The sequence below is a fragment of the Salmo salar genome, chromosome ssa05, assembly GCF_905237065.1.
Source record: "Salmo salar chromosome ssa05, Ssal_v3.1, whole genome shotgun sequence".
Lineage (NCBI taxonomy): Eukaryota > Metazoa > Chordata > Actinopteri > Salmoniformes > Salmonidae > Salmo > Salmo salar.
In genome coordinates, this window is record NC_059446.1 from 14,923,436 (window position 1) to 14,939,932 (window position 16,497).

A 16,497-nucleotide genomic window follows, 5' to 3' on the forward strand; every position below is an offset into this window, starting at 1 on the left:
GAGAGAGAGAGAGAGAGAGAGAGAGAGAGAGAGAGAGAGAGAGAGAGAGAGAGAGAGAGAGAGAGAGAGAGAGAGAGAGAGAGAGAGAGAGAGAGAGAGAGAGAGAGAGAGAGAGAGAGAGAGAGAGAGAGAGAGAGAGAGAGAGAGAGGGGCACACACACACACACAGAGAGAGACACACACACACACACACGAGAGAGCGCTGGGGTAGGGCTGTAAAATGAGCTCATGGTTAGTCCAGGTCACTGTGTTTGTAGGTTCAGGCTCTATATGGTCCACAATCAGAGGCAGACAGACCACAGAACTGCTCTCAGGAGCATACACCTGCATGCAGAGCTGAAGGTTTATTTCCGTTCTGTTCTGAAAACTGGGAGCGGTCGAGTCCCATGTGAATAATATACTCCTGAAAAGCTGACTGGGCTTTCAAATCACATCACATTGTATTGGTTACATACACATATTTAGCAGATGTTATTGGGGGTGTAGCGAAATGCTTGTGTACACTATGATGTTATGTTTCTATGTGCTGGATATATGGAAGTGTTTTACTGGGTTTCCCCTATTTCTTAGAGAGACAGAGAGAGAGACAGAGAGACGGGACGGGGGAGGGGGGTCAGAGATGGACCAGAGAGAGAGAGAGAGAGAGAGAGAGACGGGACGGGACAGAGATGGACCAGAGAGAGAGAGATAGAGAGAGAGAGGGGATGGGGGGGCAGAGATGGACCAGAGAGAGAGAGAGAGGGGATGGGGGGGCAGAGATGGACCAGAGAGAGAGAGAGAGAGAGAGGGGATGGGGGGGCAGAGATGGACCAGAGAGAGAGAGAGAGAGAGAGAGGGGATGGGGGGGCAGAGATGGACCAGAGAGAGAGAGAGAGAGAGACGGGACGGGACAGAGATGGACCAGAGAGAGAGAGATAGAGAGAGAGAGGGGATGGGGGGGGCAGAGATGGACCAGAGAGAGAGAGAGAGAGAGGATGGGGGGCAGAGATGGACCAGAGAGAGAGAGAGAGAGAGAGAGACGGGACGGGACAGAGATGGACCAGAGAGAGAGAGACAGAGAGACGGGACGGGGGAGGGGGTCAGAGATGGACCAGAGAGAGAGAGAGAGAGAGAGAGGGGATGGGGGGGCAGAGATGGACCAGAGAGAGAGAGAGAGAGAGAAGGGGATGGGGGGCCAGAGATGGACCAGAGAGAGAGAGAGAGAGAGAGGATGGGGGGGCAGAGATGGACCAGAGAGAGAGAGAGAGAGAGGGATGGGGGGGCAGAGATGGACCAGAGAGAGAGAGAGAGAGGGGATGGGGGGGCAGAGATGGACCAGAGAGAGAGAGAGAGAGAGAGAGAGGGGATGGGGGGGCAGAGATGGACCAGAGAGAGAGAGAGAGAGGATGGGGGGCAGAGATGGACCAGAGAGAGAGAGAGAGAGGCATGGGTATGCCTACATGCCTGTGTTTGTTGACAGAAACAAGAGAGAGTTGTTACACACCCAGCGGTTGTTTGGGCTGGGTCGATTGACCTCTGTCCTCTCCCTCACTGACCTTTAACCTCTGATCTCTAACCTCTGACCCCTTCCTTAGCGATGGAGGTCCTGGTGACGGAGCTCAACTTTCTGCTGAAGCTGCTGGACCACGAGACTCTGAGCTCTCCTACTGAGGAGAAGAAGACCTCTGTTAGGAACCTGCTGAAACAACTACAGCCCACAGGTAGGACACTACAGACAGACAGCTACAGCCCACAGGTAGGAGACTACAGACAGACAGACCACTACAGCCCACAGGTAGGACACTACAGACAGACAGCTACATCCAACAGGTAGGAAACTACAGACAGACAGCTACAGCCCACAGGTAGGACACTACAGACAGACAGACCACTACAGCCCACAGGTAGGACACTACAGACAGACAGCTACATCCAACAGGTAGGAAACTACAGACAGACAGCTACAGCCCACAGGTAGGACACTACAGACAGACAGACCACTACAGCCCACAGGTAGGACACTACAGACAGACAGCTACAGCCCACAGGTAGCAGGCTACAGACAGACAGCTACATCCAACAGGTAGAAGACTACAGACAGACAGCTACAGCTGACAGGTAGGACACTACAGACAGACAGCTACAGTCCACAGGTAGGACGCTACAGACAGACAGACATACAGCTACAGTCCACAGGTAGGAAACTACAGACAGACAGACCACTACAGCCCACAGGTAGGACACTACAGACAGACAGACAGACAGCTACAGCCCACAGGTAGGACACTACAGACAGACAGACAGCTACAGCCCACAGGTAGGAGACTACAAACAGACAGACAGACAGACAGACAGTTACAGCCCACAGGTAGGAAACTACAGACAGATAGACAGACAGACAGCTACAGCCCACAGGTAGGAGCCTACAGACAGACAGACAGCTACAGCCCACAGGTAGGAGCCTACAGACAGACAGACAGCTACAGCCCACAGGTAGGAGGCTACAGACAGACAGACAGCTACAGCCCACAGGTAGCAGACTCCAGACAGACAGACAGCTACAGCCCACAGGTAGGAGACTACAGACAGACAGACAGACAGCTACAGCCCACATGTAGGAAACTACAGACAGACAGACAGCTAGAGCCCACAGGTAGGAAACTACAGACAGACAGACAGCTACAGCCCACAGGTAGGAAACTACAGACAGACAGACAGCTACAGCCCACAGGTAGGACACTACAGACAGACAGCTACAGCCCACAGGTAGGACACTACAGACAGACAGGTACAGTCCACAGGTAGGACACTACAGACAGACAGACAGCTACAGCCCACAGGTAGGACACTACAGACAGACAGACAGCTACAGCCCACAGGTAGGAATCTACAGACAGACAGACAGACAGCTACAGCCCACAGGTAGGAGACTACAGACAGACAGCTACATCCCACAGGTAGGACACTACAGACAGACAGCTACAGCCCACAGGTAGGAGACTACAGACAGACAGCTACATCCAACAGGTAGAACACTACAGACAGACAGCTACAGCCCACAGGTAGGAGACTACAGACAGACAGACAGCTACAGCCCACATGTAGGACACTACAGACAGACAGAGACAGCCCACAGGTAGGAGTCTACAGACAGACAGCTACAGACCACAGGTAGGACACTACAGACAGACAGACAGCTACAGCCCACAGGTAGGACACTACAGACAGACAGCTACAGTCCACAGGTAGGACACTACAGACAGACAGCTACAGCCCACAGGTAGCAGACTCCAGACAGACAGCTACAGCCCACAGGTAGGAGACTACAGGCAGACAGACAGCTACAGCCCACAGGTAGGAAACTACAGACAGACAGACAGACAGCTACAGCCCACAGGTAGGAAACTACAGACAGACAGACAGCTACAGCCCACAGGTAGGAAACTACAGACAGACAGCTACAGCCCTCAGGTAGGACACTACAGACAGACAGACAGTTACAGCCCACAGGTAGGAAACTACAGACAGACAGACAGCTACAGCCCACAGGTAGGAAACTACAGACAGACAGACAGCTACAGCCCACAGGTAGGAGACTACAGACAGACAGGCCACTACAGCCCACAGGTAGGAAACTACAGACAGACAGACAGCTACAGCCCACAGGTAGGAGACTACAGACAGACAGGCCACTACAGCCCACAGGTAGGACACTACAGACAGACAGACAGACAGTTACAGCCCACAGGTAGGAAACTACAGACAGATAGACAGACAGACAGCTACAGCCCACAGGTAGGAGCCTACAGACAGACAGACAGCTACAGCCCACAGGTAGGAGCCTACAGACAGACAGACAGCTACAGCCCACAGGTAGGAGACTACAGACAGACAGACAGCTACAGCCCACAGGTAGCAGACTCCAGACAGACAGACAGCTACAGCCCACAGGTAGGAGACTACAGACAGACAGACAGACAGCTACAGCCCACATGTAGGAAACTACAGACAGACAGACAGCTAGAGCCCACAGGTAGGAAACTACAGACAGACAGACAGCTACAGCCCACAGGTAGGAAACTACAGACAGACAGACAGCTACAGCCCACAGGTAGGACACTACAGACAGACAGCTACAGCCCACAGGTAGGACACTACAGACAGACAGGTACAGTCCACAGGTAGGACACTACAGACAGACAGACAGCTACAGCCCACAGGTAGGACACTACAGACAGACAGACAGCTACAGCCCACAGGTAGGAATCTACAGACAGACAGACAGACAGCTACAGCCCACAGGTAGGAGACTACAGACAGACAGCTACATCCCACAGGTAGGACACTACAGACAGACAGCTACAGCCCACAGGTAGGAGACTACAGACAGACAGCTACATCCAACAGGTAGAACACTACAGACAGACAGCTACAGCCCACAGGTAGGAGACTACAGACAGACAGACAGCTACAGCCCACATGTAGGACACTACAGACAGACAGAGACAGCCCACAGGTAGGAGTCTACAGACAGACAGCTACAGACCACAGGTAGGACACTACAGACAGACAGACAGCTACAGCCCACAGGTAGGACACTACAGACAGACAGCTACAGTCCACAGGTAGGACACTACAGACAGACAGCTACAGCCCACAGGTAGCAGACTCCAGACAGACAGCTACAGCCCACAGGTAGGAGACTACAGGCAGACAGACAGCTACAGCCCACAGGTAGGAAACTACAGACAGACAGACAGACAGCTACAGCCCACAGGTAGGAAACTACAGACAGACAGACAGCTACAGCCCACAGGTAGGAAACTACAGACAGACAGCTACAGCCCTCAGGTAGGACACTACAGACAGACAGACAGTTACAGCCCACAGGTAGGAAACTACAGACAGACAGACAGCTACAGCCCACAGGTAGGAAACTACAGACAGACAGACAGCTACAGCCCACAGGTAGGAGACTACAGACAGACAGGCCACTACAGCCCACAGGTAGGACACTACAGACAGACAGACAGACAGCTACAGCCCACAGGTATGAGACTACAGACAGACAGCTACAGCCCACAGGTAGGACACCACAGACAGACAGCTACAGCCCACAGGTAGGAAACTACAGACAGACAGCTACAGCCCACAGGTAGGAAACTACAGACAGACAGACATACAGCTACAGTCCACAGGTAGGAGCCTACAGACAGACAGACAGACAGCTACAGCCCACAGGTAGGAAACTACAGACAGACAGACAGCTACAGCCCACAGGTAGGAGCCTACAGACAGACAGACCACTACAGCCCACAGGTAGGACACTACAGACAGACAGACAGACAGACAGACAGACAGACAGACAGACAGACAGACAGACAGACAGCTACAGCCCACAGGTAGGAAACTACAGACAGACAGACAGCTACAGCCCACAGGTAGGAGACTACAGACAGACAGACCACTACAGCCCACAGGTAGGACACTACAGACAGACAGCTACATCCAACAGGTAGGAGACTACAGACAGACAGCTACAGCCCTCAGGTAGGACACTACAGACAGACAGACCACTACAGCCCACAGGTAGGACACTACAGACAGACAGCTACATCCAACAGGTAGGACACTACAGACAGACAGCTACAGCCCACAGGTAGCAGACTACAGACAGACAGCTACATCCAACAGGTAGAAGACTACAGACAGACAGCTACAGCTGACAGGTAGGACACTACAGACAGACAGCTACAGTCCACAGGTAGGACACTACAGACAGACAGACATACAGCTACAGTCCACAGGTAGGAAACTACAGACAGACAGACCACTACAGCCCACAGGTAGGACACTACAGACAGACAGACAGCTACAGCCCACAGGTAGGAAACTACAGACAGACAGACAGCTACAGCCCACAGGTAGGAGACTACAGACAGACAGACCACTACAGCCCACAGGTAGGACACTACAGACAGACAGACAGCTACAGCCCACAGGTAGGAAACTACAGACAGACAGACAGCTACAGCCCACAGGTAGGAGACTACAGTCAGACAGACAGACAGACAGTTACAGCCCACAGGTAGGAAACTACAGACAGACAGACAGACAGACAGCTACAGCCCACAGGTAGGAGTCTACAGTCAGACAGACAGACAGACAGCTACAGCCCACAGGTAGGAAACTACAGACAGACAGACAGCTACAGCCCACAGGTAGGAGACTACAGACAGACAGACAGCTACAGCCCACAGGTAGCAGACTCCAGACAGACAGACAGACAGCTACAGCCCACAGGTAGGAGAATACAGACAGACAGACAGACAGCTACAGCCCACATGTAGGAAACTACAGACAGACAGACAGCTAGAGCCCACAGGTAGGAAACTACAGACAGACAGACAGCTACAGCCCACAGGTAGGAAACTACAGACAGACAGACAGCTACAGCCCACAGGTAGGAGACTACAGACAGACAGCTACAGCCCACAGGTAGGACACTACAGACAGACAGGTACAGTCCACAGGTAGGACACTACAGACAGACAGACAGCTACAGCCCACAGGTCACTACAGACAGACAGACAGCTACAGCCCACAGGTGGGAGACTACAGACAGACAGCTACATCCCACAGGTAGGACACTACAGACAGACAGCTACAGCCCACAGGTAGGAGACTACAGACAGACAGCTACAGCCCACAGGTAGGACACTACAGACAGACAGCGACAGCCCACAGGTAGGAGTCTACAGACAGACAGCTACAGCCCACAGGTAGGACACTACAGACAGACAGACAGCTACAGCCCACAGGTAGGACACTACAGACAGACAGCTACAGTCCACAGGTAGGACACTACAGACAGACAGCTACAGCCCACAGGTAGCAGACTCCAGACAGAAAGACAGCTACAGCCCACAGGTAGGAGACTACAGGCAGACAGACAGCTACAGCCCACAGGTAGGAAACTACAGACAGACAGACAGCTACAGCCCACAGGTAGGAGACTACAGACAGACAGACAGCTACAGCCCACAGGTAGGAAACTACAGACAGACAGCTACAGTCTCAGGTAGGACACTACAGACAGACAGACAGTTACAGCCCACAGGTAGGAAACTACAGACAGACAGACAGACAGACAGCTACAGCCCACAGGTAGGAAACTACAGACAGACAGACAGCTACAGCCCACAGGTAGGAGACTACAGACAGACAGGCCACTACAGCCCACAGGTAGGACACTACAGACAGACAGACAGACAGCTACAGCCCACAGGTATGAGACTACAGACAGACAGCTACAGCCGACAGGTAGGACACTACAGACAGACAGCTACAGCCCACAGGTAGGAAACTACAGACAGACAGCTACAGTCCACAGGTAGGAAACTACAGACAGACAGACATACAGCTACAGTCCACAGGTAGGAAACTACAGACAGACAGACCACTACAGCCCACAGGTAGGACGCTACAGACAGACAGACAGCTACAGCCCACAGGTAGGAAACTACAGACAGACAGACAGCTACAGCCCACAGGTAGGAGACTACAGACAGACAGACAGACAGCTACAGCCCACAGGTAGGAAACTACAGACAGACAGACAGCTACAGCCCACAGGTAGGAGCCTACAGACAGACAGACCACTACAGCCCACAGGTAGGACACTACAGACAGACAGACAGACAGACAGACAGACAGACAGACAGACAGACAGACAGACAGACAGACAGACAAATCAATCAAATCAAATCAAATCAAATCAAATCAAATCAAATCAAATTCAAATCAATCAAATCAAATCAAATCAAATCAAATGTATTTTTATATAGCCCTTCGTACATCAGCTGATATTCTCAAAGTGCTGTACAGAAACCCAGCCTAAAACCCCAAACAGCAAGCAAAGCATGTGAAAGAAGCACGGTGGCTAGGAAAAACTCCCTAGGAAAAACTCCCTAGAAAGGCCAAAAACCTAGGAAGAAACCTAGAGAGGAACCAGGCTATGAGGGGTGGCCAGTCCTCTTCTGGCTGTGCAGGGTGGATATTATAACAGAACATGGTCAAAATGTTAAAATGTTAAAATGTTCATAAATGACCAGCATGGTCAAATAATAATAATCATAGTAGTTGTCGAGGGTGCAACAAGCACGTCCGGTGAACAGACAGACAGACAGACAGACAGACAGACAGACAGACAGACAGACAGCTACAGCCCACAGGTAGGAAACTACAGACAGACAGACAGACAGCTACAGCCCACAGGTAGGAAACTACAGACAGACACACAGCTACAGCCCACATGTAGGAAACTACAGACAGACAGACCGCTACAGCCCACAGGTAGGACACTACAGACAGACAGACAGCTACAGCCCACAGGTAGGAAACTACAGACAGACAGACCACTACAGCCCACAGGTAGGACACTACAGACAGACAGACAGCTACTTTCCACAGGTTGGGGACAAGCAGAGGTATACTGTAGATCAGACCTGGATTCAAATACTTTTTGAAATCATTCAAATACTTTTTTGCATTTGCTTTAGTCTGCCAGAGTACCAGATGGAAGGGGGTTTGTACAGGCAAACTCATTCAAGCACAGATAGATGGTTGAAATGATTTCAAATAGTAATTGAACCCAGGTCTGGTACAGGCAGGTAGGAGCAGACAGACAGTTTACAGATACATATGAAGTGACCCAGGTCTGGAACAGACAGGTATAGACAGGTAGGAACAGACAGACAGTTAACAGATACAGATGAAGTGACCCAGGTCTGGTACAGACAGGTATAGACAGGTAGGAGCAGACAGACAGTTAACAGATACAGATGAAGTGACCCAGGTCTGGTACAGACAGGTATAGACAGGTAGGAGCAGACAGACAGTTTACAGATACAGATGAAGTGACCCAGGTCTGGTACAGACAGGTATAGACAGGTAGGAGCAGACAGACAGTTTACAGATGAAGTGACCCAGGTCTGGTATAGACAGGTAGGAACAGACAGACAGTTAACAGATACAGATGAAGTGACCCAGGTCTGGTACAGACAGGTATAGACAGGTAGGAGCAGACAGACAGTTAACAGATACAGATGAAGTGACCCAGGTCTGGTACAGACAGGTATAGACAGGTAGGAACAGACAGACAGTTTACAGATACAGATGAAGTGACCCAGGTCTGGTACAGACAGGTATAGACAGGTAGGAACAGACAGACAGTTAACAGATACAGATGAAGTGACCCAGGTCTGGTACAGACAGGTATAGACAGGTAGGAACAGACAGACAGTTAACAGATACAGATGAAGTGACCCAGGTCTGGTACAGACAGGTATAGACAGGTAGGAGCAGACAGACAGTTAACAGATGAAGTGACCCAGGTCTGGTACAGACAGGTATAGACAGGTAGGAGCAGACAGACAGTTAACAGATACAGATGAAGTGACCCAGGTCTGGAACAGACAGGTATAGACAGGTAGGAACAGACAGACAGTTTACAGATGAAGTGACCCAGGTCTGGAACAGACAGGTATAGACAGGTAGGAGCAGACAGACAGTTAACAGATACAGATGAAGTGACCCAGGTCTGGTACAGACAGGTATAGACAGGTAGGAACAGACAGACAGTTAACAGATACAGATGAAGTGACCCAGGTCTGGTACAGACAGGTATAGACAGGTAGGAGAAGACAGACAGTTAACAGATACAGATGAAGTGACCCAGGTCTGGTACAGACAGGTATAGACAGGTAGGAGAAGACAGACAGTTAACAGATACAGATGAAGTGACCCAGGTCTGGAACAGACAGGTATAGACAGGTAGGAGCAGACAGACAGTTTACAGATACAGATGAAGTGACCCAGGTCTGGAACAGACAGGTATAGACAGGTAGGAGCAGACAGACAGTTAACAGATACAGATGAAGTGACCCAGGTCTGGTACAGACAGGTATAGACAGGTAGGAACAGACAGACAGTTAACAGATGAAGTGACCCAGGTCTGGAACAGACAGGTATAGACAGGTAGGAGCAGACAGACAGTTTACAGATGAAGTGACCCAGGTCTGGAACAGACAGGTATAGACAGGTAGGAGCAGACAGACAGTTAACAGATACAGATGAAGTGACCCAGGTCTGGTACAGACAGGTATAGACAGGTAGGAACAGACAGACAGTTAACAGATGAAGTGACCCAGGTCTGGTATAGACAGGTAGGAACAGACAGACAGTTAACAGATACAGATGAAGTGACCCAGGTCTGGTACAGACAGGTATAGACAGGTAGGAGAAGACAGACAGTTAACAGATACAGATGAAGTGACCCAGGTCTGGTACAGACAGGTATAGACAGGTAGGAGCAGACAGACAGTTAACAGATACAGATGAAGTGACCCAGGTCTGGTACAGACAGGTATAGACAGGTAGGAACAGACAGACAGTTAACAGATGAAGTGACCCAGGTCTGGTACAGACAGGTATAGACAGGTAGGAGCAGACAGACAGTTAACAGATGAAGTGACCCAGGTCTGGTACAGACAGGTATAGACAGGTAGGAGCAGACAGACAGTTAACAGATACAGATGAAGTGACCCAGGTCTGGTACAGACAGGTATAGACAGGTAGGAGCAGACAGACAGTTTACAGATACAGATGAAGTGACCCAGGTCTGGTACAGACAGGTATAGACAGGTAGGAGCAGACAGACAGTTAACAGATACAGATGAAGTGACCCAGGTCTGGTACAGACAGGTATAGACAGGTAGGAGCAGACAGACAGTTTACAGATGAAGTGACCCAGGTCTGGTACAGACAGGTATAGACAGGTAGGAAGAGACATACAGTTTACAGATGAAGTGACCCAGGTCTTGTACAGACAGGTATAGACAGGTAGGAGCAGACAGACAGTTTACAGATACAGATGAAGTGACCCAGGTCTGGTACAGACAGGTATAGACAGGTAGGAGCAGACAGACAGTTTACAGATACAGATGAAGTGACCCAGGTCTGGTACAGACAGGTATAGACAGGTAGGAGCAGACAGACAGTTAACAGATACAGATGAAGTGACCCAGGTCTGGTACAGACAGGTATAGACAGGTAGGAGCAGACAGACAGTTAACAGATACAGATGAAGTGACCCAGGTCTGGTACAGACAGGTATAGACAGGTAGGAGCAGACAGACAGATACAGATGAAGTGACCCAGGTCTGGTACAGACAGGTATAGACAGGTAGGAGCAGACAGACAGTTTACAGATGAAGTGACCCAGGTCTGGTACAGACAGGTATAGACAGGTAGGAGCAGACAGACAGTTTACAGATGAAGTGACCCAGGTCTTGTACAGACAGGTATAGACAGGTAGGAGCAGACACATCACAGATCTAACAACATGAGCTGGTCATAAGTGTGTTTATATGTTTAGTTTTCTTTCCCCCAGTGACAGGACCAGACTACTTGTACATGAACACGTCAGTCTACAGACACGGCACCGGCTTTGTGGAATCCCTCTTCGAGACCTTTGGTGAGTTTGGTTCTTGGAGCTATATGAACTTTATTTGAACAGCCAGGGCATTAAAGGTTTTGCAGCAGTATCTCCTGGTCCATAGACTACTTTCAGGTTGAGCAGCCACCTTACTTCAAGTTGTGAAATCCCAAACTTTTTCTTTAACTGTCTTGTACCTCTCTGTCCAGACTGTGACATGGGGGAGCTGAAGGACATGACAGAGGACCAGAAACAGAAGCAGGACACACACACTGACACACACAGACACAACACAACACCCTTAAAACAGGTCAGCTACACACAACACACATTCACTGTTCCTGTGTGTGTTCATGTTTTCTCTGTGTGTCTATCAAACTTAATTAGTGTATTTGTATCCTACTAACCACTCAACAACAATGACCGCTCTGGAATTGAATCATAGCTGGCCCATGTGCAGCATAAGCTGTACCCTGTATATAAAGGGGTGGGGGGGGTGACAGAGAGGTATGGCAGTAAGAGGATATGACAGAAAGGTATGGCAGTAAGAGGAGATGACAGAGAGGTATGGCAGTAAGAGGAGATGACAGAGAGGTATGGCAGTAAGAGGAGATGACAGAAAGGTATGGCAGTAAGAGGAGATAACAGAGAGGTATGGCAGTAAGAGGAGATGATAGAAAGGTATGGCAGTAAGAGGAGATGACAGAGAGGTATGGCAGTAAGAGGAGATGACAGAGAGGTATGGCAGTAAGAGGAGATGACAGAGAGGTATGGCAGTAAGAGGAGATGACAGAGAGATATGGCAGTAAGAGGAGATGACAGAGAGGTATGGCAGTAAGAGGAGATGACAGAGAGGTATGGCAGTAAGAGGAGATGACAGAGAGGTATGGCAGTAAAAGGAGATGACAGATAGGTATGGCAGTAAAATGAGATGACAGAGAGATATGGCAGTAAGAGGAGATGACAGAAAGGTTTGGTAGTAAGAGGAGATGACAGAGAGGTATGGCAGTAAGAGATGACATAGAGGTATGGCAGTAAGAGGAGATGACAGAGAGGTATGGCAGTAAGAGTAGATGACAGAGAGGTATGGAGGTAAAAGGAGATGACAGATAGGTATGGCAGTAAAATGAGATGACAGATAGGTATGGCAGTAAGAGGAGATGACAGAGAGGTATGGCAGTAAGAGGAGATGACAGAGAGGTATGGCAGTAAGAGGAGATGACAGAGAGGTATGGCAGTAAGAGGAGATGACAGAGAGGTATGGCAGTAAGAGGACATGACAGAGAGGTATGGCAGTAAGAGGAGATGACAGAGAGGTATGGCAGTAAGAGGAGATGACAGAGATGTATGGAGGTAAAAGGAGATGACAGAGAGGTATGGCAGTAAGAGGAGATGACAGAGAGGTATGGAGGTAAAAGGAGATGACAGAGAGGTATGGCAGTAAGAGGAGATGACAGAGAGGTATGGCAGTAAGAGGAGATGACAGAGAGGTATGGCAGTAAGAAAGATGTGACAACAGGACAGGCAACACACATGTTTACAACCCATATTTGTGTTTATTTATTTTCCCTGTTGTACTTTAACCATTTGCACATTGTTACAACACTGTACAGTATATATCCATAATATAACATTTGTAATGTCTTTATTCTGTGAGTGTAATGTTTACGGTTCATTTTTATTGTTTATTTCACTTTTGTATATTATCTACTTCACTTGCTTTGGCAATGTTAACATATGTTTCCCATGCCAATAAAGCCCCATGAATTGAATTGGTTCTGGACTGTAAAACCCTCTCTCTCTCTCTCCCTTGGTCCTTCTCTCTCTCTCTCTCTCTCTCTCTCTCTCTCTCTCTCTCTCTCTCTCTCTCTCTCTCTCTCTCTCTCTCTCTCTGTGTGTATCTCTCTCTCTCTCTCTCTCTCTGTATCTCTCTCTGTGTGTATCTCTCTCTCTCTCTCTGTGTGTGTGTGTATCTCTCTCTCTCTCTGTATCTCTCTCTCTCTCTCAGTCTCCTCTGAGACCTGCTACAGCTCCCCACTGAACTATTACCAGTTAGAGAGAGAGAGATACAGAGAAATACAGTTTTCTATGCACACATGCTTGGCTCTGATGATCTATCTTCAGGAGTTAGATGATCCCCCATACTGCTCTCTGTCTGCTGTTAGATGATTCCCCCTAGAATTAGATGATCCCACTCCTGAACCATAGTGTTGATGATCCTCCATACTGTTGATGATCCTCTATAGTGTTGATGATCCTCCATAGTGGTGATGATCCTCCATAGTGTTGATGATCCTCCATAGTGTTGATGATCCTCCATAGTGTTGATGATCCTCCAAAGTGTTGATGATCCTCCATAGTGTTAGATGATCCTCCATAGTGTTAGATGATCCTCCATAGTGTTGATGATCATCCATAGTGTTGATGATCCTCCATAGTGTTGATGATCCTCCATAGTGTTGATGATCCTCCATAGTGTTAGATGATCCTCCATAGTGTTAGATGATCCTCCATAGTGTTAGATAACCCTCCATAGTGTTGATGATCCTCCATAGTGTTGATAATCCTCCATAGTGTTGATGATCCTCCATAGTGTTGATGATCCTCCATAGTGTTAGATGATCCTCCATAGTGTTGATGATCCTCCATAGTGTTGGTGATCCTCCATAGTGTTGATGATCCTCCATAGTGTTGATGATCCTCCATAGTGTTGATGATCCTCCATAGTGTTAGATAATCCTCCATAGTGTTGATGATCATCCATATTGTTGGTGATCCTCCATAGTGTTAGATGATCCTCCATAGTGTTAGATGATCCTCCATAGTGTTGATGATCCTCCATAGTGTTAGATGATCCTCCACAGTGTTGATGAACCTCCATAGTGTTGATGATCCTCCATAGTGTTGATGATCCTCCATAGTGTTAGATGATCCTCCATAGTGTTGATGATCCTCCATAGTGTTAGATGATCCTCCATAGTGTTAGATGATCCTCCATAGTGTTGATGATCCTCCATAGTGTTGGCGATCCTCCATAGTGTTAGATGATCCTCCATAGTGTTGATGATCCTCCATAGTGTTGGTGATACTCCATAGTGTTGATGATCCTCCATAGTGTTGATGATCCTCCATAGTGTTGATGATCCTCCATAGTGTTAGATAATCCTCCATAGTGTTGATGATCATCCATATTGTTGGTGATCCTCCAAAGTGTTAGATGATCCTCCATAGTGTTAGATGATCCTCCATAGTGTTGATGATCCTCCATAGTGTTAGATGATCCTCCACAGTGTTGATGATCCTCCATAGTGTTGATGATCCTCCATAGTGTTAGATGATCCTCCATAGTGTTGATGATCCTCCATAGTGTTAGATGATCCTCCATAGTGTTAGATGATCCTCCATAGTGTTGATGATCCTCCATAGTGTTGGCGATCCTCCATAGTGTTGATGATCCTCCATAGTGTTGATGATCCTCCATAGTGTTGGTGATCCTCCATAGTGTTGATGATCCTCCATAGTGTTGATGATCCTCCATAGTGTTGATGATCCTCCATAGTGTTAGATAATCCTCCATAGTGTTGATGATCATCCATATTGTTGGTGATCCTCCATAGTGTTAGATGATCCTCCATAGTGTTAGATGATCCTCCATAGTGTTGATGATCGTCCATAGTGTTAGATGATCCTCCACAGTGTTGATGATCCTCCATAGTGTTGATGATCCTCCATAGTGTTAGATGATCCTCCATAGTGTTGATGATCCTCCATAGTGTTGGTGATCCTCCATAGTGTTGATAATCCTCCATAGTGTTAGATGATCCTCCATAGTGGGTGATGATCCTCCATAGTGTTAGATGATCCCCCATAGTGCTAGATGATCCTCCATAGTGTTAGATGATCCTCTATAGTGTTAAATGATCCTCCATAGTGTTGATGATCCTCCATTGTGTTAGATAATCCTCCATAGTGTTGATGATCCTCCATAGTGTTGATGATCCTCCATAGTGTTGATGATCCTCCATAGTGTTAGATGATCCTCCATAGTGTTAGATGATCCTCCATAGTGTTAGATAATCCTCCATAGTGTTGATGATCCTCCATAGTGTTTATGATCCTCCATAGTGTTGATGATCCTCCATAGTGTTGATGATCCTCCATAGTGTTGATGATCCTCCATAGTGTTAGATGATCCTCCATAGTGTTAATGATCCTCCATAGTGTTGATGATCCTCCATAGTGTTGATGATCCTCCATAGTGTTGATGACCCTCCATAGTGTTGCTGACCCTCCATAGTGTTGATGATCCTCCATAGTGTTGATGATCCTCCATAGTGTTGATGATCCTCCATAGTGTTGATGATCATCCATAGTGTTGATGATCCTCCATAGTGTTGATGATCCTCCATAGTGTTGATGATCCTCCATAGTGTTGATGACCCTCCATAGTGTTGATGATCCTCCATAGTGTTAGATGATCCTCCATAGTGTTAGATGATCCTCCATAGTGTTAGATGATCCTCCATAGTGTTGATGATCCTCAATACTGTTGATGATCCTCCATAGTGTTGATGATCCTCAATAGTGTTGATGATCCTCCATAGTGTTAGATGATCCTCCATAGTGTTGATGATCCTCCATAGTGTTGGTGATCCTCCATAGTGTTGATGATCCTCCATAGTGTTGATGATCCTCCATAGTGTTGATGATCCTCCATAGTGTTAGATAATCCTCCATAGTGTTGATGATCATCCATATTGTTGGTGATCCTCCATAGTGTTAGATGATCCTCCACAGTGTTGATGAACCTCCATAGTGTTAGATGATCCTCCACAGTGTTGATGAACCTCCATAGTGTTGATGATCCTCCATAGTGTTGATGATCCTCCATAGTGTTAGATGATCCTCCATAGTGTTGATGATCCTCCATAGTGTTAGATGATCCTCCATAGTGTTAGATGATCCTCCATAGTGTTGATGATCCTCCATAGTGTTGGCGATCCTCCATAGTGTTAGATGAT

General features: G+C 48.1%; 1 protein-coding gene across 3 annotated transcripts in view; it reads left to right on the plus strand.

The window, feature by feature from the left end:
* Positions 1–16,497, plus strand: part of LOC106604262 (actin filament-associated protein 1-like 1) — a 158,219-nt gene that overhangs the window by 24,940 nt on the left and 116,782 nt on the right. For all 3 annotated transcript variants that reach the window (XM_045717926.1, XM_045717925.1, XM_045717927.1), the window contains exons 2-4: positions 1,575–1,700; positions 11,432–11,515; positions 11,686–11,786. In XM_045717926.1, the coding sequence (XP_045573882.1) occupies positions 1,575–1,700; positions 11,432–11,515; positions 11,686–11,786 (311 nt within the window). The remainder of the gene's footprint in view (positions 1–1,574; positions 1,701–11,431; positions 11,516–11,685; positions 11,787–16,497) is intronic.